Source organism: Canis lupus, chromosome 11, assembly GCF_003254725.2.
Source record: "Canis lupus dingo isolate Sandy chromosome 11, ASM325472v2, whole genome shotgun sequence".
Lineage (NCBI taxonomy): Eukaryota > Metazoa > Chordata > Mammalia > Carnivora > Canidae > Canis > Canis lupus.
This window is the reverse complement of record NC_064253.1, coordinates 27,478,131-27,501,920: the sequence shown is the minus strand read 5'-3', so window position 1 is coordinate 27,501,920 and position 23,790 is coordinate 27,478,131. Positions and strand designations below refer to the sequence as shown.

General features: G+C 40.4%; 1 protein-coding gene across 7 annotated transcripts in view; it reads right to left on the bottom strand.

Moving 5' to 3' along the window:
* Nucleotides 1-596: 596 nt before the first annotated feature.
* The window catches only part of KDM4C (lysine demethylase 4C), a 408,440-nt gene continuing 385,246 nt past the window's right edge, over nucleotides 597-23,790 (bottom strand). For 5 of the 7 annotated variants that reach the window (XM_025432515.3, XM_025432516.2, XM_025432519.3 and 2 more), the window contains 3 exons: nucleotides 8,846-8,965; nucleotides 5,488-5,580; nucleotides 597-1,680 (listed from right to left, as the gene is read on the bottom strand). In XM_025432515.3, the coding sequence (XP_025288300.1) occupies nucleotides 1,504-1,680; nucleotides 5,488-5,580; nucleotides 8,846-8,965 (390 nt within the window). In that variant the 3' untranslated portion in view covers nucleotides 597-1,503. Of the gene's footprint in view, nucleotides 1,702-5,487; nucleotides 5,581-6,676; nucleotides 6,911-8,845; nucleotides 8,966-23,790 lie in introns of all 7 variants that reach the window. The other 2 variants (XR_003129808.3, XM_025432517.3) reach the window with 2 other exon arrangements.

Below are 23,790 nucleotides of genomic sequence, written 5' to 3'. Positions count from 1 at the left end.
ACATACCTGAGCTAGCTCATTTGGTCCATTGGGATGATGGGTGACATGTGGAGCAGAACATGTGAGCTAGCCCAAGCCAAGGTCAGCACAGCTGCTGAGCCAAGCACGGCTTAGATCAGTCAACCTGCTGGCTTATAAGCCAAACAAGTGCTTATGCAGTTGTCTGTAATACAGTGACTGTGACCATAGCTAACTGAAGCAGCCACGAAGGACTCTGTAACCCTAGGCAATCCTTTCCCTGCCTGGTCCTCCACAGCTCATCTATAAAGTGAGAAGAGGGACTGGAGAGGCCATACAGCCTCTTCTAAAGGTAACTGGGGACCAAGAAACCTGGGGTGAGAAATGCTCCAGATTCCAGGTGCTCAGAGTCCTTCAAGGTCTAGAAGAGGCTGAAGGAAAAACACTTCCATCAGCACTGTAGGCAGGCAGATGAGCCTTTACGCCCAGGGACAAGTCTGAAAGGTCTGGCAATGTGACCAGTTATGTAAAAAGTCTGTGAACGAAGAGGGCCTGACAAACTTTTTAGCCAGCTCCTAAAGAAAACTTGTTTTTCTGTTGATTCAAATGTAAACAAAAAAGCAAGTCAGAAGACAGAATTGGAGAAAATGGAAATTTTTATTTTTAAACACTAGTACATTTTCAGGCTGTTTTAAAAAGGAAAAATCATATTAGTTGAAAACTATGCATCAAAGCATATTTATTTAAACTCTAATTTTACAAACACATAATGAAAAGAAATATATTTTATAAATATCTACTCAGAACATTATGGAAAAAAAGTGTTTAAAAATAACAGCCCCAGATCTCCCTCTTTAAATATATAAAATTCTCATACAATTCATAAGAATTCTTTCTCAAGAGCCAGAAATTTCACAAAGGCCAATAACTCAGTTCTCATCAGACACAATCAAAAGTAATAGGGATATAAAAAATGTAAAAGTTCTGTACAAGGGAAATCACAGATAGCACACAGGTAAGTCTCATTACCATACAGGCCATTTGTGTTTTAAAAATGTTTTATAAAAACTGCCGTTTAAAACAAATAAGTGAGAGTCCTTCCCTGACTGTGGAAAATATATAAATTATCACCCTCCTACCCGGGTATCAAGGTTCCCACCTGCTGGGGGTGGGGAGAGAGGTCTCCATGTGTTTCCTGACTACGGGCCTAATTAGGACCCACCTCCTCTGTCAGGGGCATTTTTTGGTGGGTAATTCACTACTATTTCCTTTCGTTTAGAAAAATTCTTTGGGATCTTACAAGACAATTGCTCACAAGTGGAAAGCAAGACCAGGGGATGACTTCAGATTGTTGTATCCAATTAGTAACACTTGTAATCTACGGTTTGGGTGACCAAACTCCGTAGAGCCTAATTTTCCACCGTCAGAGACATACCCTATCACCTACCCCAGGGAAACACACTGTGTGGCCCCAAAGTTGTCCCTTCATCTTTCCTTCTCCAGCCCAAGTTGCTCTGTTGCCTGCAGCGCAGCAGCATATGCAGATTACTGTCTCTTCTGACACTTCTTCTGAAAAGAGCTCTTCAAAAAGGTGCGGTACACGGGATCATCCACATATTCATTCTTAAACCTGGAGCTCAGCATTCTTTGTCTCTTTTTTTCCCCCTGGATTATGTCTGCTCCATAAAATGTGTCTTCAAATCGCATATCAGAGGCTGTGGACTAGAAAGAACCAGCGTCACACTGTGGAAAGCACGGCATTTGACGACAAGCATGGACAAAAATCTGATTCCAGCCAGCTTGAGGTGGCTTGCAGAGGCCAGGCACTAGCCCCTAGCCCCTCCTAAACGTTCCTTGAAGCCCTCCATCCCTTCTCCGTTATCCCTGCTGGCCCATGGCAAAGGCCTCACATTTCCTCCCCTAAACCACCATGGCAAATGCCATACTTCCAGGATATTTTCTACAGAACCATGAGAAGAAGGTGCTCTACACACTAACTAATTATATGACATCTCTGCTTATCATCTTTCAATAGCTTTGCAGCCTTTTAAGATGGCACCCAGGCTCCCTAGACCTACATAGCGTGGTAATATCCTACCCCATGTTCTGGGCAGACAGAATTATTTGCAGTTCTTGGCCACACCTTACTGGCATATACCTTTCTGTTATTAGATGGGTTTTTTCCCTCTGCAGGGATGCTATTCTATTTTCTCTGCCACAGGCAAACGTGCAGGACCTTCTTTTGGTTCCTGTAAGACTTTAAGTGTCAACGCAGTGGCATGAGGGCAGTTAGGTTTCTCCCTACTGGTGACTTCTTGAACCCTTTGTTGGTGAGGATATTAGGTAGTGAGTATGGATTTTTACAGGTTCTCCACACCAAGTAACATGCCTGGCACTCAGTCGTAGTTCAATTAATTGTTAGCCAGGTGAAAGAATGTGAGCTTTTTCTGTTATGCTCAGGTAAAGGCTACATTAAAACACTATTTTTGCTTCCTAATTCCCTATTGTCTTGTTTCCTAAAATGTATTTCCAACTGGTTTTCACTGAGGTAGATCACTCTAGATGATGCCAATACACGGTACATCTCACTGTCCCTGAGGCCACCCCCTGGTTGGTGACACAAGCAGAGTACAGCTTTGAGGACTTGAAACACAGGTCAATTATGGAAAAGAGATAAATAATGAAACAGCTACAAAGAAGATTGAAAACTAAAAAATGGAACCAAGTGCAGAGTGGGAATGCTCCTGGTCAGTTCATGAGATGGTTATCCAGGGTAACTAACAGGCTACCTGCATGGACACCCCCGACACTACCTTGTTTCAATCGGAAATAAAATAACTAAAAGATTATGGGTTGGTTGAGCACCCTCTGCCATTAGGAGAAAACATTTTTGTTTCATTCATTCTTGGCAAAGTACTTCCTCTGAGTATTTCTCCCTTTTATAAGTGCTAAAGTTATCAAAGGAGAAAAATAAAACATCTATGAGAGTGTTGCCGTTGTGCGAGAACAGCAAAAGTCAGCCTCTCAAATACAATAATAAAACCGATTTACCAGCAGCAATACTTAATTATGCACTGTTGCCATGGTTATTCTGTGAGACAATAAAAGGTAATGGGGCCATTTCTGAAGTTAGTGGGAAAGAACCCCCGCAAAAATCACTGAGGTGGACTGCTGACTCTTTTGAAAAATTTCTTTCCAAGTCAGCGTGTGTCTAGGTGAACAGAAGTCATTAAAATATGAGGCCTCCTGTTTAGCAGTGAGGCTGCTAAGCCACCCGTCCTTTAAAAAAACAAGAGAGATTAATCATAAAATATCTTCCATCAATGAGTTTTCCAATTAGATTTGTTTCACCAAATGGGAAAAAAATAGCAGTCACAGACCAATGAAGGGCCAGAGGGTTATATTCTAACCTGAAGGAAAGGCTGGTTTGCTATATAAAAGGAGCACGTAAGTCTTCGATTCACTGAAAACAGAGATAGCAAACCGGACTTAGTGACTGTGAACCTTTGTTCTTGCAGATATTTTCTACTAGGTTTATTTTTATATTTATTTTTTAAAGATTTTATTTATTTATGAGAGACAGAGAGAGAGAGAGAGAGAGAGAGAGAGAGGCAGAGACACAGGCAGAGGGAGAAGCAAGCTCCACACAAGGAGCCTGACATGGGACTCGATCCTGGGTCTCCAGGATCAGGCCCTGGGCTGAAGGTGGTGCTAAACCACTGAGCCACCAGGGCTGCCCTCTACTAGGTTTAATTGTTTGACATAACAGGTTACATTCAGATAGTATATGTGATTTATATATTTTTTACTGACTTACTTTTAATTCAGAAATTTTCTCTGAGAATTAAAAAAAAGTTGGATGTTGGTATGATTGTTCAGAGAAAGGGATCTTAGGAAACTCAGGAGCTGGGTTCAAATAAAGCTATGCAGGAAGGCAACCTGGTATTGGAGACAAATCTATTATGGAACAGAGAGATTATGATCTGAGCAAAAAGCAGAAAGCATTCTTTTAATACGATTAAGAAATAGTATTTGAAATCTGCAAGACCCAGCTGGTGCTTAATCACACACGCACTAGAAAATCAAAGACCTGAGAGCCTTAGAGAGACTACCTACTCTATTCCCCACCCTTCAACCTCTGGGTGAATGAATGAATGAATGAATGGAGGAGGGGGAACAAGGGAGGGCAGGGAGAGGAGGGAGACCACAATGGCAGACAGGAGCACAGCATGAGAGGTAGCCATCTTTAGCATTTTGAAGAAGAAGGTTGCTCTTAGGAGATTTTAAGATGTAGGGCATGAACAGATATTTTTTAGATCTTTGTTAGGATTTAGCCATTGTCTTTACAATAGGAATATCTGATTTTCTCTTTCCCTGCAGCTTATCTGGTGGTTAGTCTATTTTCAGGTGTGTGGGTCCCCTCTGTGTCATGTTGCTCGTTGGGTGGGTAGCAGTGCTGTTACTATCACTCTGCTCTTGACTATTTCACTTTGAAGGACCTTCCTCTCAAGGATGCCACTCAGAGAGTTGATACCTGGTGCAGTTACCCCGTTCCCAGCACCTCACCTGAATGGAAAAGGAGCTAAATATACAACTGAAGATTTAAGGAATCCAAGGATTCTCCAAATTAAGTTAACTCTATCACTGCAGAAAAGTATATCATAAGCATTCGCTGAAAACTAAGGGTATCGTTTATTCTGGAAAAAAAATTCATTTTAGTCAGAAAAATCCTATTCATTCAAATTTCCCTGTTTAGGATTTATCATTTTGCAAATGTGGTAGATGCAATTCTAAATGAGTAAAATTGACTTCATTTCAGGGTCCACTAAATATTTTATGATACAATAATGAAAACGAAGTTATTGTGAATTATATTTTTTAACAGCTTCAGTTTTGATTATTTGTCCATGTTTATTTGTCTTTTAATGGCATGTATAAAGCTTGAAACTAAAAACATTTTTAAAAAAACAGCTTTAGTATTCCCACATCTAGTTTTTGGGCTTTTTTTTTTTTTATTTCTTTAGTTAGAAAAGTGAGAGCCTCCTTTAATTATGAGTTGACACAAACATTAATGAGTTTCTGGCGGGATGTTAATCAATATATTATAAGGCTCTAGAAAACCAGACATTCACTTATACTATGTCCCCTTTGTTATTATTTTTTTACTATGTCCCCTTTCATCTACTATTGAAAACTTCCTTAACATTTCGTCTGCTGATAAGATTATAAATGTCTAGATGGTACCTTTGTATGTTCCAAGTACCTTGCACAGAGGACATATTCAACAACTGTTTTGGTATGCCAACAGACATTAATTTAACATCATTTGATCTCATTAGAAAACAAAACAAGGAACCTGCACTGGTTTCCTCGTTAGGGCCAAATTTGAGGTTTGCCTAAGTAAGGGAAAAGTTGCACTGGCTTTCTTGAAAATCATTCCACCTAAGTATGTTTACTGCTGGGCTTGGGAAACAGAGAGGATGAAAGATTCCTATGGCAGATCCCTGAGGGATATTTGCCCGCACTTACAAAACGAGCTTTCACTCTCTTGGGTAACTCTTCATCTAAAGTATAGATGTCTTCTCGCTTCATTGCTATCTGGGATCCATCTTCAAATTCAACCTAATGTGAAATAAGACATCATGATATGTATGTGTGTGTATCATACACACACACACACACACACACACACACACACATTCATACACAAAGAAGCACTCACCATTTTCTTCTCAAGGTTCCAATTAACAACATAAAAAAAAGAAAGAAAAAAAGCACTCAAGCAGAACAAACAAGAGAACCAGCCAACAGCTAAGGAAGGAAAAAAAGTTCTTTCCCTTATCAAACCAAGAACATTGTAGGTTTTCAAACAGACCAAAATTCTTGAAAATGAGTGTCTCTGAAGATGTGATATGAAAACTTTATCCTCACCCCCAAAGTGAAAACAAAGAAACATAGCTGCTGTTCAAATGATTTCTCAGAACATGAGATTGTGGCCAATTTTGCATTAAGACTGGTGGGGCCTTGTTGGTACCTTTTGTTTCTTTAAAAGGCTCTGGTACCATATGAGGGAGAAATACTCATATATTTACTCTTGTATAATAATCCTCCCAGAAAGTAATTTCTCAAGTTCTTAAAACTCACTTTTGTCAAATTCAACCATTTGGCCAGGAAAATCCCAGGTTCTCAACCTCATAATATGTAAACCACAGTAATCTGTGAAAACCTTCATCTAAAATGAAAATTAAAAAAAAAAAAAAATGAAAATTTTAAACTTTTTCTTCAAGCTAATCGAATGGCAGGAAACAATTTTATAACCAGTTTTTTCAACATTTTAGGAGGTTTTGTCAGAGAAAAGTGACACTGGCTAACAGAAACCTAGAGCATTTGGGGAAAATTCATCAAATTCCCTATTCAAAGTGATCATTCTTAGTTTAAATTTAACCACATATGACCATCAGGAACAAACAACAAAGGGGATGCAATCAGGATAGAATATCTATCTAACGCTGAACCATTTATGATATTTTTGAAGTCCCCAAGTTGTCTATCTGAAATCTTTACATGTAAAGCAATTAAAATAAGCTTGCACTCCTGGTTAAAAGATAAGTGAAACTATGCAGCTATACTATGTAAATTTAAAAAAATCTGCTGGAGTTTAAAATATTACAATAAGGATAATACATATAATTAAATTTCTTATCCATGTACTGCTCACATTTGACTAAGCTGAAACAACAGGGTGGAATTGGGTCTTGGTCACAGGAGAGCTTCCCATTACTTCCCAGAAGGCTGAGATGGGGAGGCTTCTCTTCCTGGTCTTGTTTTAGCAGAATGGTTTCTTTAATATTTAATTAGACCAAGGTGTCATCTCACTTATACAATTTGATAGCATAACTAGAACTACTTGTGCCTACAAGTAGTTTCTTCTGTTTTAGATCATCCAAAGATTCTAAAAAGAGAGAAAGGCAATTATTAAAACTAAAAAGGAATATGGTGAGATGACCAATCATTCCAAGACCAAAGGGTCTCCCAGGATGCAGGATTTTAGCACTAAAGAACAGTCCCTTGCAAGCTGGGATAATTGTTCACCCTAGATGGGACAGAGCTGAAAGTAAACTTGGGCCCTTCCCTTTACCAGCTGTGTGCTCTTCAACAAATTATTAAATTCATATAACCTTTTTACCCTCATTTGTAAAAATAGGAGTCAAAAACATTTATCTTGCGGGTCTACTGTGAGGGTCAAAAAAGTGCAAATGCAGAATATTTAGCACAGTGAAATAGAAATTTTTTCAGTTATATCTATTTTTATAAACATCTTTGCTCATTCAGTGATGAGACTGAATAATTAGACACAAAACAAAAAATGATCTCAAAAGGGCACTTGGTTTAATGAGGAATTTTTAACTACTTGTACTTGAGAGAAAACTTTAATATTAGCCTTAACTTTTTCATTGAGTCTATAAATATGCCTATAGTTCTATGTTGATAGGCCATCATAAATTCAACTGAAGTTAACACACTGATTACTAATTAGCCTGAATTTCAGCATGTCCTCGTTATACTGTTCATGTAGCTACTAGCTTTGCTACGTGTAAGATGCTTCACTTTTGCATTTATTGTTTAATTATATTTAATTATTTTCTTTTGAATGATGTAGTAATGCCTCTTTTCTAGGAGTCTCCAGTATTAATTGTCTGTCTTTTGATTTTTGCCTAATTCTGGACATTCTGATACAAAGAAGCTCCAGCACCTACCGTGTTATAAATGATCTGAGTCTGCAACTTAACACAGGACAAAGAGGGATATAGCCTTTACCACACACGTGAGAGCGAGTGCGCGCGTGCGCGCGCGCACACACACACACACACACATACACACTATACATATAAATGTCCTCCCCACCCTACTCACCTTGGGTTTTTCTAGACCTTAAAAAATGTTCAAGTTTCCTGAAACTTCTTTCAACTCCTTTAATTACTTCTTCCAACTCCTTTAATTACATTGTGCTCTAGTACTTAAAATGTACTCTTTCTGCCCCTTATCAGTCTTTGAACAATTTCTGTGCTGACACTGGCAGTATTATCATCCACCAGCTGCTTTTAACTTAACATGCCTGAACCTTCTTACTTTTTCTTCTTTTACTTCACTCTTCCTGTTTTTACTCTACTGCTTAGCTTGAGAATGTTGATTTCTGCCACTGGGCTACTGGAAGTACTACAACATATTGATTCTAGTCAGGGTGCTCCTTTTTAAAGCCTGAAGGAACATAAATACACAGCTGCCGTCCATGTCGTTTTCCTTGTTAGAGTTTAATCATTCTCGTCTCTGATAGGGATAAAATATTTTCATCATTCAATTGTATATGTACTCTTTAGTAATACGTAGAGTGAATATCCAACCAATTGCTGTACTTTTCATAAAATAAGCACTCCTCTAAGCTTAGGTGGCCACGACTGTGTCCATGCATGACTGATTTAGGTTTGAGGAGACACCCAATGGGGGTTTGTCTCTCAGGCAAAATCCACCAATTCAGGGGCTGCTGGCTGATGAACAGCCATCACTGTCTTGGCTTATGGTGAGATAAATCGGCCAGTCTCTCTCCACATGATGTACACACAAGAAAGCATCCAGCCACTTATCTTTGTAGCCTATCTATATTCTTTACAATTAAACCCATCCTTCACATGCTATTCATTTCCCAGTGTTGAACTTGATAATAAAACTCAAATATCTGGGTCATTAGAGATCAAATCTTTGCTGCCTTTATAAAATAACAGGTGCTCCAAATTCATGTAGCTTATTGATCAGCAGGACAATGCATATACATCTGCCCTTTGGCTTCTCCTGTCCATCCCATCAAGCATCTCCACAGGACAGCACTCACCTGGTACATGTGAGCAACATTTGAACCTAGATACTTTGCCCCATAGAGTTTGCCATCAGGCCACTTGACTTGGACGACTTCTCCCTCAGCAGGAGGGCCCAGTTTCACACAGTCTCGGCTCTGTGGAAGAAATAGACAGGCTTTTCAAGGCAAGTGCCTAAGTGACTGCATTTAGAACTTAGCAAATGATGAACTCCTGGCAATTAAAAGGAGTTATTGCCTCTGTGTTTTATGGATTATGATCTTGCATGGGTGTTCAGGGGAAGAGATATGAGCCAAAGGAGTACTTAAAGATTCAGCCTACATCATAAAGTTGCAAAGGAGCCACCATAAGCCAAGCAGGAAAAAAAACAGCGCATTTACATTTGCTACTTGACAAAGAATCGTTCGGAGGGTAACTAAAATATGCGCAGAAACTCCTTAGCTGAAGAGACTAGCCCATGATTTACAACATCTGACATTTATAATAGCATTTTTGCAGTTAACCAAATGCTGTAACATACAACTCACTTGATCCTTATAATCACTACACAAAGAAGGCAGAGATTATTGATTATTCCCATTTTACTGACAAGGAAACTGAGCCTCCAAGGAGACTCCTTTAAGTTGTCAGAATCTCTGGAGGAGAGAAGCTGAATAGGAGAGTAAGAGTTGGGACATACAGGAGTAAATGGGGCCAGGGAGGAACAGAGTGATGTTCTAGTCAGCAGGCTGTGACAAAGCAGCAAGGGAAAAGGAAAGGTAGGAACACTTGCAGCATAGCAGGTGAGGCCGGGAGGGGTGTGTGCTGCTCAGCAGGCCTCTTCAGAAGACCCTTTGACCTCCCCAGAGAGGCATGCTTCTGCTGGCCACCCGTTAAGTGACCACCCTCTTCCTTCCACGGGCATCCACGGTGGCACCTCATAACCAATCTTTTCACTTCATGTCTTCTACTCAGTAGTACCCCCTCCTAAGGCGGTAGTTCAGAGCAAACCCTGAAGTCCATCCTCAAAGTTGCTTTGTTATTTGGCAGGGAAGGAAGCAGAGGAGAACCTGAGTTATCTATCCACAAGGTCAAGTAAAATGTTTTCATAGACATAGTTTGCAAACTCTTAAATTTGTATGTATTGGGTATCACATAGTAAAATTTTAATACAAATGAATTAAATACTTGATCTCTTTGGTAATTTTTTTGCACATTTAGCAATTTGTGTTTTGCTAATACTGGTATTTTACTGATGAGGCCAATCAAACTGATGGAAATGCACACTTGACCAATCAAGCTATAAATGCAGACTGGGCATGGTTCTATGGTTTCAATGAGGGCACACACAGGAAATATTTAGTGGTTTATGACTCTTACCTTTCATTATTAACAGAAATTTTGCATTATAAAGGAGTGGCCATTTTATTGCTGGGTTCAGATAATATATGAGAGGCTTAACTATTCACTTTTCTCACTGCAGACTCCCTTCCTTTTAAAGCTATAGGTAAAGAAAAACTTGTGTTCGGAGGCTCTACAGAATTGACAGTCTGCATCTAACTTAAATAAAAATAAGTTTCTCCTTCATAATATTTGACCTCAGGGCATACAGAATTGAAAGGGTAGGCTGTAGAAATGTATTCCGCATATGCCCCTGGGGTTATCACCTCATTCTGCATCATTTCCCTTCCAGAGATGTATCTGGTACTAAGAATGCTGGAAAGTGCAGCTTCTCTCCACTTTCTACATAGTCTCCTAGGCTGGGAAGCTACATCAGCTCTGGGGTAACTGAGCTGAAACCTGGAAGCTTTGGTGACAGGAGTGGGGAGCAGGGGAGGTGGCACAAGAATAGGTGTCTTCCTTCTCCTAAAGTTTTCTTCCATGTGGAGGACCCCCACTGGGGTAATGTTTCTGGCTACTTTTCCACTCTTATTCATCCACTCTTCCAAGAGGACAAGCAGTGGTATAATTTTGTTGAGTTCTGGATGAGGTGGCACTTTCCACACTCTGCACCACAGGGCCCTGGGGCACCCAGCAAACACATAGGGGCTCAGGTGGGTATTTTCAGGGGAAACACAGTGACACTTATCAGACACCATGCTTACCACTACTACTCTGAAGCTGTTGGGACCCAAGTTACACAATAGATGGAACCGTGTAAAAAAGACATGCTGCGACACCCAGGGGCTGGGAGCCAGGAATGTTTGGTAACTGGCTTTCCTCCTCCTGTTCCCTTTCTCTTTGGAGCCACCCTGTGGACAGAGAACTCAAGTTCTGCTCTAATCCTTCCACGGAAAGGAGCTGGGGTGTCCTGCACCCCTGTCACTAGGAGGTCTAATCCTCAGGTGTAGTATTAGGAACCCTGTCTGCTCACAGATATAAACCGCACACTACAACATCTTCTTTATTAGTAATGAAGATCTTTTCAATCTCCAAATCCTGACTCCAATGTCTATCTTGCTTTTTCTTGGGCAGGATAAATTCTATTTATTGGGCCCTCCTTCAATCCCCAGAGAAGGCCTTGGGGAACATAGAGTATGCACTCCCCATTTACTCTCCCACCAAAAACAACTGCCAAGTAGGAGGCTTAGGTCCTTCATTTTAGAGATCTAACCTTTGACAGAGATTTTCTAACCTGTAAAAGAATCCTCCATAACAAATCCTGCCCTGCAATTTTAAGTACTGTATCACCAAAGGTATGGCAATGGCTATAGAAGTGTGGCCCAAGCAGAGTACGAAGATACTTGAGCAATTTACCATAAAAATATAGCTTTATTAATAAACACATGCAACTCTACCAAGTGAGAGACAATTCTTTTTTAAGAAGGTGTTAAAATTGAAATGTCTGAGATATAGTTTAATACCTGTCTTACTTGGTACCTGTCAATTTACCTTTTACTCACAAGTCTTAATTTGGCATGGAAAGTGCCTGACCTCAGTGCCTGCCTCTACCTAACTTTTCTCTGTATCAGCCACACACACACACACACACACACACACACACACAAAATCACTTCATACTCTATCATGTCAAAATCTAGGAAGGACACTTCAGTTTGCTTTCTCAGTTTTGCTTTCAGAACTCTTTTTTCCTTCATCGTAGAAGAATAAAGAAAAACAACTATATAACAAACAAGATTGTTTTGTGAATCTCCTTTCCTCATCCTCCACCAGGAATCCCTCTGAGCCTTGATGGCTACCTTCTCATCCTCTGCCAGATCAGTTAGCTGGAAGTGGTTTTATTCTGATTTGCATATAACTTCATTTAGTCTTATTCACTATTTACACCCCAGCTACTTTCCAAATGGATTTAAGGCAGCCCATAGTAAAACACAAAAACATTTATTTCTGTAACATCTAGTTTCCTCCATAGAGAAATGGTTTCAACCACCAGCTGTCTCAAAATTATGAGTTTGCCAGAAACTTTTTATGACTACATAGAATAAAAAGCATTCAAACAGAAATGGAAGTAGAAGCATGTGGGTTGATGAACAGAAGCTTAAAGGTTTAATATTGAGGTCCCCCTGTTCCCTCCAAAGCAGGAGTTTCCCAAACTGTCAGAATCACTAATCCAGTATCTATTTGTGTGAGACACTGGAGGAGCAAACAATGTCTAGCTCCCCAAGCCAGGGACAGAGGGCATCTTGTCCACACCTGGAGGCCAGTCACGCTGAGCGCCGTGTATCTATGGCATTAGTGCCTCAAGGCCCTTGAAGAGCAACCCGTGTGGAGTGTGAGCTTTGGTTGCCATGATCACTTCAACCAGAAAAGAAATTTTATTTGATTTATAGATGGAATATTTATTGATTGAATACTCTTAATAAGATTTCATGTTTAAAAAGTTTCTCTTAAAAATAAAAAGTCTGAAAAATAAAATCATGAGGGGATTCAGTTTGTGGAGAGCCCCTCTCGTAAAGGTCTTCAGGTGGCTCCCATCCCCCTGGGCTGTGCATGAGGAGCAGAGCTCTGTGGTTGGGAGGCACACATTAAAAATGGCAAGTCCAGTCTCCCTCTCTCCATAGCTCTATGTGACCCAGGTGATTTTTTTAAAGCATTCTAGAATTTGTGGTTTATTAAAGGATGTAAAGGATATAAAATGCTAATGAGGCTTTCCTAATGCAGTTCTTAGTGTTGCTGGAGCAGGTAAGCACCTTTGCTGGAAAATTATATGCATTAAAACCTTGACTAATGCATTTTTCTCAGTTGCTGTCTAGACCCTTAGAAGCAGGTTGGCTTCACCTGACATAAATAGTTGTTTACCATTTGCTGTACTGCCTCCAGGGATGTGTAAACTCCCCTAAAGCCTGCCAGAGCCGCGTCCACAGGGACACTGGTGTCTGGAGCTGCCAGTTAGCCTGTAGCTAGACTATTAAATAGATGACGTGAAAATTCAAGACAGAAATCATAATCACAGTCAATAGCAGGCCTCTGGCAATGATTAAAGAGCTCTGATGAAAGGACTGGGATGGTCATCAACCCAGGCAAGAGTACAGTGTCACCTCAAACTGCTGCCAAAGTCAGGGCTGATTCCTAAACTTGTTCCACCAACTATGCAGAAAACCCCACTGCTAATCGGATTATTTGAATTCTGAAGTCACTACATTCTTGGAACTCTTACTATGGCCTTTGAAAGGGGCCTCTACAAGTTGCTATGCTTGGATGTTGCCTGTTTCACCATGCTCCACCCTACCCATCCCCACCTCTACTCCTAACAAGTATAAACCACAGAGCAGGCAACCCTGCCCATCAGTCCAGCTGCAGCACAGGAACATGTGGCATTTGGACTCCCAGTAGCTGATCGGTATATAGTTTGGAGCCTGACAGTCCCCCTTGGGGAAAGTGTTTAAGTGACCGGAAGCAAACTTACACCAGCAGCTGCTGGCATTTAGAGGAATAATCACCTGCTTGTTGATGGCCTCTGGCAGGGATCAACAAGACTGATTGATAGCCACGTACTAATTGTACTAGTGAGTGATCCATCGTTTGGCTGCCCGGCATCTGAACCTGCATCTCCCCTTCAGAGTCTCAGCAGGAGGCAGAACTGGCTGGCCATTACAGACACTGGGCAATGCCAGACACTCCTGTACCCAGCTTCCCTGACAGCCCACGTGGATGGGGGCCTCGCCAACTGGCTGCACCTGCTCAGAATGTAGGCCCTGTGATGAGAGATGCAGAGAAGCAACAGAGGGGAGAACACTGAAGGTGGCAGTGGCACCCACGCACCAGCAGCAGAGCCTAGGGCTAGGCTGACCACTCAAGAGGAAGCAGCTGTGTCCTTCCTGGACTGGATCTGTAGCCTGGTCTTGCCCATGTTCCAACTGAAGAGCCTCCCTTCTCTTCATCAGTTCTCTTTGTTCTTTTGCATTCCTAGAGATTCTGTGGGCTTCCTAATAGCTTTCCATTAAATTTCTTTAGTGCTTAAATCATTTACAGTCACTTCTTGTTGCTTCAACTGACAACCTTGAACTGCTGGTTTGGGTGATGGCAGATCCTTCCTCTCACAAAGCAGAAATGACACCTTTCATTTATTGGTGGAACATAAAGCTGAAGGGCTTCCCAGACCACCCAATGTTCATTCAAAGCATTTATGGGGAAAGCCATCTTTCAAAAAGTAAAGGAACATAGTCACAGCACTGTCACCTTCCTAATTGGAGGGCTTGGCCCTAGATCATCTGTGATTGTCCGTAAGTTTTCATTAAATAGCACAATCTGGGGATCCCTGGGTGGCGCAGCGGTTTGGCGCCTGCCTTTGGCCCAGGGCGCGATCCTGGAGACCCGGGATCGAATCCCACATCGGGCTCCCGGTGCATGGAGCCTGCTTCTTCCTCTGCCTGTGTCTCTGCCTCATTCTCTCTCTCTCTCTGTGACTATCACAAATAAATAAAAATTAAAAAAAAAATAGCACAATCTGGAGATGTACTCTCTTTAGGCATATCCACAAATGTTTTGCAGGCCAGAAAGGTAAGTCACCAAGTTATCTTGATCAGTGGTAGGAAACACTTTTGAAGGGCACACACCACATTTGGATGGATTAAATTCTGGACTATTAAATAGAAGTCATATTTAATATCACCCTTCATGTGGAGATAACAAAGAAAGAAGACATTTTGATATTTTTCTTAATAATTCTTTGTTCTAAGCATCTACTATAAATTTATTAGGGGAAATCACAGAATTTTAAAAGAGAAAAAACAAAAATAACCTGTATTTCCATCACCTAGAAGTAAATGCTGTTAACACCCTGTCAGAATGGCTAAAATAAAAAAACATAAGAAACAACAGGTGTTGGCAAGGATGTGGAGAAAAAGGAACCCTTGCACACTGCTGGTGGCAATACAAACTGGTGCACACTACTGGATATTTATCCAAAAATATGTAAACACTAGACACATACCATATGATCCCATTCATATATGGAATTTAAGAACTAGAACAAATAACCAAGGAAGAAACACAACCAAGAAACGATTCTTCTTTTTTTTAAAGATTTTATTTATTTATTCATGAGAGAGAGAGAGAGGCAGAGACACAGGCAGAGGGAGAAGCAGGCTCTATGCAGGGAGCCGGACGTGGGACTCAATCCCAGATCTCCAGGATCACACCCTGGGCCAAAGGTGGCGCTAAACCACTGAGCCACCCGGGCTGCCCCCAAGAAACGATTCTTAATTATAGAGTACAGACTGATGGTCACCAGAGGGGAGGTGGGGGGGGGATGGTTGAAATAAGTGAAGGGGATTAAGAATATACTTACCATGATGAGCGCTTAGTGACGTACAGAATTGAATCACTATATTATACACCTGAAACTAATTTAACACTGTATATTAACTATACTGGAATGAAAATTTTAAAAAAAAGTAAATACTGTTACCATTTGGATTTATCTCTATGCTTCTGTGTTTTTTAAAAAGTAGACCCTCTTATACATACAAAATTTTTTTCATAGCTACACAATTTTCTTTCACATTGAACACAACTGAGCTCTCCAAAGAGGGAGACAAGGCTGCCTTTTGTGAAGAGCTAAGATTGTAGTTAATGGCATGTCCCTTCACTCATTCCACAGCATTTGGAGGGAAGAGGTCTTTCTTTTAATTACAGTAAAATAGACACAACATACAATTTACTATTTTCATCATTTTTAAGTACACATTTTGGTGGCTTAATATATACTCACAATGTTGTACAACCATTGTACAACCATCACCACCCTCCCCTCCAGAAATGTTTCATCATATCAAACTAAAACTCTGTATCCACTATACACTCACTCCCCCTTCCCCCTCCACCCCAGCCCCTGGTAACTTCCACTCGACTTTGTGTCTCTATGAACTTGACTATCTCTAAGTACCTCATTATAAATAAAATAATGTGATATTTGTCCATTTGTGTACATTTATAATTTTATGCCTTGAAATTTATTGCCTATAATTACATTATGAGTATATTTTTAGTTATTATCCTTTTAAAGCTCCATTTTACTGGGTGAATACATGCAACATTATGGCTATTCCACAATTGATTTAACCACTCTCCCACTGTAAGATATTTAGGTCATTCCAATTTTCTCCTACCATCTATAACGCTACTGTATATTTTTCTCTATAAATCTTTGCCCAAATTACTGACTATATTCTTAGAGTTCTGGAACAGGAATAAGTTGGTATAATGGTATGTAAACTATTTAAAAAGGTAATTTCATTAAGCTTTGAAAAATTCAACATCAGACTCATTTCTCTAGTACAGTAAATCTTAAGCACCACAGAAAATTCTGATTCCAGTCAATCTAAGGTAGGGTCCAAGCTCAATGCACTCCCCAACAATCTAATGCTTGGCCAAATTGATGAACATCGCTTGAGATTATCTCCAGAATGCACTATACCTTCTACATATAAACGAAAAATTAATTCCAAGCTGCATCCTGTGTGTGTAACTTTTCTACAGTAGAGACATCTAACATACCTGAAAGAAAATGTGGAATACCCCTGTACTGAGGTATCTCATCTGTGTCCTGTCCTAGTTATAAGACACTGTCACTGCAGCCTGTAGGACAAAGGAATCAAGCCAACCTGCTTCCACGCTGATACTCATCATTCTGTGAAAACTCCAATACTGATGTCCAGCTTTCCTTTTTAATAGTTTTTTTTTTCTTTTGTAAAGGAAACACATACAAAGGGCCCTTCTTCACTCCCGAGATGCTCTGGTTGTCTCTGTTAAGCTAGTGCAATGCCTCATAATCCCCTCAAACAGCTAGATTCTTTCCCCACAGTCACACTTTTACCAATGCCCTGACATTTAACCACATCTATCTCCTAAAACATAGTGTCTTCTCCACAGAAAAACAAACAAAAAAACACTGATACTTATTTGGTAAATTCCTGAGGGCCAAGTTTAGCATACACTTTCCCTTTTGCTATAAGCCAAGAGTGGATACCAAACCTAGTAAGAATGCTGAGGTGCCAGAGACAAAGGTTGTTTTATTGTTTCTGAATGTTACCACAGCATTAAGCCTCAGAGCCTCAGACGATATATTTCTAAAAGAAGTCACATCTTTAAATTATTAGAAATAGATGAGATTCTGGCAAGAGCCTAAAACAAAAGCCTAAAAGGCACAGAAAATACAAAGTTAGACATTTTGTTTTGGAAATTATCTTTCTAATTTTTTTTTAAAGTGAGACAGCATAAGAAAAGTCATTAACTAGAACCAGAGGTGATACTGGGGAGCTGACCTAATAGCAAGGGCATGTAAGAGAGGAACAGGAGACAGGTAAAGGAGGTGGCTCTAAGATGCCAACCAGGGGTTCTTAGGACTTGGAGGGGGATTAATAGAACTGAAAGGCTCATTCACTCACCAACTATCCACCTTTGAGAGAGACCCACCCCTTACCGAGCCTTTTCCCCCTCCCTCTGGCATTTAAGATCCTCTGTGCCTGGTCCTTAGATCAGCACTGGGGAAAAAAAGCACTGAGACAAAAAGAGTCCTTTTGAAGTCCTTTCTCTCAAGGAATTCAAGTCCAGTTGGGGATTCAAATATTTACATGAATATCTACAATATGAAGTACCATATATGATAATAGTTAAGCGGCTGGGAAGAGGGGACTCTGTGTCCACCACTCACGCTCCTATGACATCAACTGTGTCAAGGACTTTCTCCTAGTGATTAACCAAAATTCCTCATGTCTTCCTCTCAAAGTTCAATCACCTTCCACATAAACTGAATTAATTATAGAGCCTTGAAGTAGGACTCTCCTGGATGCACTTGGCTAGGTAAAGTGAACACTTTGTAAGCTGTGGTCAGAGCAGCAATGTAGTCCTTAAAAACAGATGTCAGAGGGAGAAGCAAGCTTGTAGCCCCAGTAGCACTTTGTGGGGATCACTCTTGGAGGCTCTGGCATTAGCAGTTTGGTTTTATTGGGGCATCCAGTGGGGTTGGATGCTTGACAGTTGGTCAAGCTATCTCACTGACTACGTTGAGTGGTGTGGCCAAGTCAGGACAGAGCTGTAGCTTTGATCCCTTTCTCTACCTCTCAAGATTGTTCTGGAAAGATGTCACTAATGATTGCAGGGACAATGCCCCATTCAGAACCCCAAACAGGAAATCTTTCACATTCATCTTCTAAAGTCCCCAGATACACAAAGTACTTGAAAAGGGAATTTGTATGTTTAAAGCTTTTTGGTACTTCTTCTTAGATCTTCTTCCAATAACCTCTCCTATTATAAAGGTTTGGAGGTTATATCATTTCTAAGTGTTTCTGGGAATTTTATGCTTTGGGACCTCTAACCAATGGGCTACTGAAAATTACTGGTCACCACCACCAACAATAGCAACCAGAAACACGGTCACATCCCTACCTGCGTGTTTATTATGTGCTGGACACCATACTAACTGCTATACATTAGCACTGAAATATACATTATATTTCAATGATTTCAACAATAATCCTAGTATTTACTATTATCTCCATTTGAGGGTTAAGGTAACAGGTGTCAACTCCCTTGCTCAGGCTTGCATGGTTGTCTGCTACACATCAAGTTCTTGACACTGTGGAGAGACAGCCAACACCATTTATAAGGACTGTCTCTGGACTGACCGCACCTTCCTCCTGTTTTTCCTACAGACACTAAGGCATAAGCACCCCAAGACTGTAACTCTTCAAACAAAAGTTGCCATCTATAGGGCAGATCTTTCCCCCTTTTTTATAGTTGTTGGCAAAGGTTAAAATGCGTGAGGGAACAAAATATTTCATTATGTCAATAAAAATTTATGTCATAAAACAGAAAGACAGTCCTGAGGTGAATTTCTCTGGCATGTTTTCTAAAAATAAATGTCAGTTCCAAAAGCTGAAAAAAGATGAGGAAAGGAAAGGAAAGGTAGGGGTAAGCATTATGGCGTCCCAAGAAGGCCTTCCTGTGCTCACACACCATAATAGGGGCTCTGCAGTCAGAGGAGCAGTGCCTAGCCAGTACCAGCCTCTGCAGGTTCTCATTTGGATCCACAGCCTATGTTCTACTTCCCAGAGCAGGTGGCTTGGGAACTGCTGCACTGATGTGGCACAAAGTGCTGTTTCCAAGGCCTGGGGTCAAAGAAGTGACTGGACCCAAGCTACTCTTTATGCACTGGTTTCCTCATCAATCAGATGCATATAAAAATAAAACCTTAAAGGATTATTGGGAGAATTAGAGCTAAAATATATTTAAAAGGAGAGGAGAACAGAAAAGCAGCACAGTGACTGGCAGCTGGTGAGTTTGAAGTGAACTGTGACTAGATTTAATTCCTATCAACAAGGAACAGCTGGAGGATGATAGCGAGAGGACAGAAAACCCTGGGAGCAGATGATCCTTGAGATTTAAAATTGTGAAGACAAGATGCACTGAGAAGCCAAGAACCTACTACAAAAGATGATAAGACAAGGTTATCCTAGTTGAAATCCAAAACAACCTAGTAGGGTCAGTAAGCAAGTGTCGTCTCCCATCTAGGTAAAGAAGCACAATTATGTGCCCCAGGTCACATGGCCAATAAGTGGACAGGTGGGGCAGTCATTCACTCAACATCTAATTTTCAAGCACTTCTCGTATTCTAGGAACACTGAGAAAAACAGATGTGGCTTTCTACTCATGCAACTCTTTAGTGGGAAATACAGACATTAAAATAAAAAAAAATTTTTAAAAAGGTAAGTGTAAGGGATCCCTGGGTGGCACAGCGGTTTAGCGTCTGCCTTTGGCTCAGGGCGCGATCCTGGAGACCCGGGATCAAGTCCCACATCGGGCTCCCGGTGCATGGAGCCTGCTTCTCCCTCTGCCTGTGTCTCTGCCTCTCTTTCTCTCTCTCTGTGTGACTATCATAAATAAATAAAAATTAAAAAAAAATAAAAAAGGTAAGTGTAAGAACTCCTCTGTCATAGAATTACGATGCAAATTACTTTAACAGAATGATTATTAGCATACTATGTGGTTATCATATTCCAGAGAGCTTCAAGATGCCTCAAGAGATGGGAGAACCAAAATGAAATTTTGACAGAAGATTCTGAAAGGATCCAGATAGAGAAAACCAGGGAAAATGAGTCACAATATAAGGAGCTCTTGGAATGGTTCAGATCTTTTTTAAAAAATAACTTTTTTAGGGACTCCTGAGTGGCTCAGTGGTTGAGCATCTGCCTTTGGCTCAGGTCATGATCCCAGGGTCCTGAGATTGAGTCCTGCATTGGGCTCACTACAGGGAGTCTGCTTCTCTCTCTCTCTCTCTCTCTCTCTGTCTCTCATAAGTAAATAAATAAATCTTTAAAAAATATTTTTAACTTAAAAAATTATATATATAAATAAATATAGGGATCCCTGGGTGGCGCAGCGGTTTAGCGCCTGCCTTTGGCCCAGGGCGTGATCCTGGAGACCCGGGATCGAATCCCACGTCGGGCTCCCGGTGCATGGAGCCTGCTTCTCCCTCTGCCTATGTCTCTGCCTCTCTCTCTCTCTCTGTGTGACTATCATAAATAAATAAAAATTTAAATAAATAAATAAATAAATAAATAAATAAATAAATAAATATAAATAAAACATGCTCATATGGAAACTATAAGAAGGTGATAAAACTGAAAGTCATATCACTTATGATTACATACTCCATAGATAATCAGTAACATTTCAATGCATTTCCTTTGAGGATTATTCCTTTGCATATTTATGTTTTTATATATAATTGGGATCATACTGTATATATTGACTTTTCCATTTATTATATTGTGACATTAAATATCCTTTGAAAACATGATTTTTAATAACTACATAAATAATTCACTAGTCTTCCTTCTAGCTGCATTGGTAAGTGTTCAATGGCTAGATCAAAAGAACAAGTTGTTGTCATGATTGCATGATCAGATTGGGTTTATGGTATAGTGTTCTCACATCTGAGAGCAACATTTTGAGTGGGACATGGTCCAAAGAATTTCATCCTAAGGGATGTCCTGGAAGAAGAGCACTCTGAAAACCACTTTCTCATTAGATCATTCATTCCTTCACACAGTAAATATGTATTAGGTGGTGAGGCAGGAGGACAATTTTCTTTGGATTTGAGAAGACTCAGGAGGAACCTGATAGATTTCCACAAACAGGTAAAAAGCTGTGAGTAGAGAATAAGCTATTTTGTTCTAGAGGGCAAGAACTAAAACTGGTTCTTGGGGTGGCTCAGAGGCAGCATTTAGGCTCCACGAAAAGAAATCAATGCTTCCCAATAATTACAGCAACAAATTGGTAGAGAGCTCCCTGTCACTTGTAGTGTTCAACAATGGACTTGAGGATCAGTCATCAGGGCTATGATATAGGAGACTTCCTGCAGGGGGCGGGAATTTGAGAGAATCACAGACGAGGGTTAGGGGAGGGAGTGGGTGGTTTAAAGGCTGTGGTGGAAGAGGACTTACCCCTTATCCTATCTTATTTATGCAGCAGCCCTGAACTGGTCCAATGGTTAGCAGAGCTTTTAGATAAGAGATACCTGGCTAAGATTCTCTCAGTGAGTGCCCTGTCCAAGCCTCACTGAAGTTACAGTGGAGTAGGATTATGGTTTCTAGATTTCTCAAATTCTTGTCAAGTGTCAGTCCTCCCTCATCAAAGTATTGGAAATGGAGTATGCAATGAATGGGGAGAAGAATCAGGCACAGATGGACAGTTATTTTCTCCGTTAATCTAATTTCAGTCTCTATGTGGCTATGCTCCTTCAGCTCCTTATGACATTGGCTTCTTTCATGGACATTGAAAGGGAGCATCTTTATGGATCAACACCCCAAGGAAACTTATTCATATAGTACAACCTCATTCTCTGAGGGGCACACAAGAAGGTCTGTTTTAACTTAACCAAGTGGATAACTCGCCATTGGGTGAAGCAAAAAGCATAGACACAATGAAAGAGACGAGTGCATGGAAAGCCTAGTGGTGTGGAAAAGGCTTTTACAAAACTCCTGTGGTAAAATATACAACTGCAAAATGATACCAAGGTGTGTAAAAACATGTCAAGAATTAATTACTCCTGGACCAAGACCTAAGAAGAGCTTGGTCTTCTGGTCTCCAAATGATGTTGCAGTATATAAATGGCATGCCATATTGTGATGTACAGCTGTGTGCCCAAATCAACAGTCACTTTCCAGCTCTGGGCCTCACCCAAGCTAGCCTGGAATGGACACTGAGGTGGCCACTGAGACCCAGAAACAGGAAAGGGGAATGTATGGGATGCCTGGTGGCTCAGCAGTTGAGCATCTGCCTTCAGCCCAGGGCATGATCCTGGAGACCCGGGATCAGGATTGAGTCCCACATCAGGCTCCTTGCACATGGAACCTGTTTCTCTCGGTCTGCCTATGTCTCTGCCTCTACTCTGGGTGTCTCTCATGAATAAATAAATAAAAGCTTTAAAAGAAAAAAAAGGAAAGGGGAATGTGTGTGCAAAAGAGTGGACAGCTAGGCCAGGGGCACATTCTAATACTTACAGTCAGAAATCATTAAGGATAACCCATTGCTTTCTTCCCTGCCAGAGTCAGAAGAGGCCTAAGAGGTTTCCTTAGGACAATGTCCCCATTTTATAAAGAAGGATGGAACAGTGAAATGACTTGCATGTAGTCACAACTCACCAAGAGATGGCTATCATTTAATTTAATTTTGCATTTTATAGCCTAGCAGTGCAAGATTTTGAGCAAATGAGTAACATCTGGAGAGGATTCCACATTTGGGTTTAAACAGGAGAAATACGAAGGGGTGAAGGCAAATGAAAGGATTTGTGAGAATAGGATTTGTCAAAAAAAAAAAATGTCAGCCTGTATTATATTAAATTCAGAGGCAGACAAGTCCTGAAGCAGATGTATCTACCAATGAAGCAATCCAGAATTTCCTCAAAGTTGCAAATGTGCCTGAGCATAGCAATAAAATGTGAGCAGCCCCATTCTATAAATACTTCCCACGTAAGCCACGTCTTCTGTTAATTTCACATGTCCTTCTTTTCAGATTTAACATGAATGCATAAACTTAAACAATCATGTTCATAACAGACTATCTTATGAAGAACAGGATGTGTGTAATTACTACCAACCTATTTCTGCAGAGACTAGTCTGTCACAAATGGTAAGACAAAGATGGCTGAGGAGAGGATAATGAATCAATCTATTTACTCAACACTATTACCCTTAAAGGGAAGTCAGAAATTTCACAAACTCCCCAAACGATTCTTGTGTTGTCAAAAGACTGTCAAATCAAAATAATCTTAATGTGAAATTTGGGAGAATTTTGCTGTTTTTACCTTCCCAGACAAGAATAAAAATGATATATAGATAACACACTATTGTCAGATTTATCCAAAAGAGAGCTTTTAATCCAAAGACTTAAAAACACATTAGAAACGGTCAGTGAATTTAGTTTTACTGATCATACTCAAGCCTGGAATGCCTGGTTCAGCATTACACTGAGGCTTCTGTTGTGCCCTCTTCTGATAGTTAACAAACCTTTGAATTGG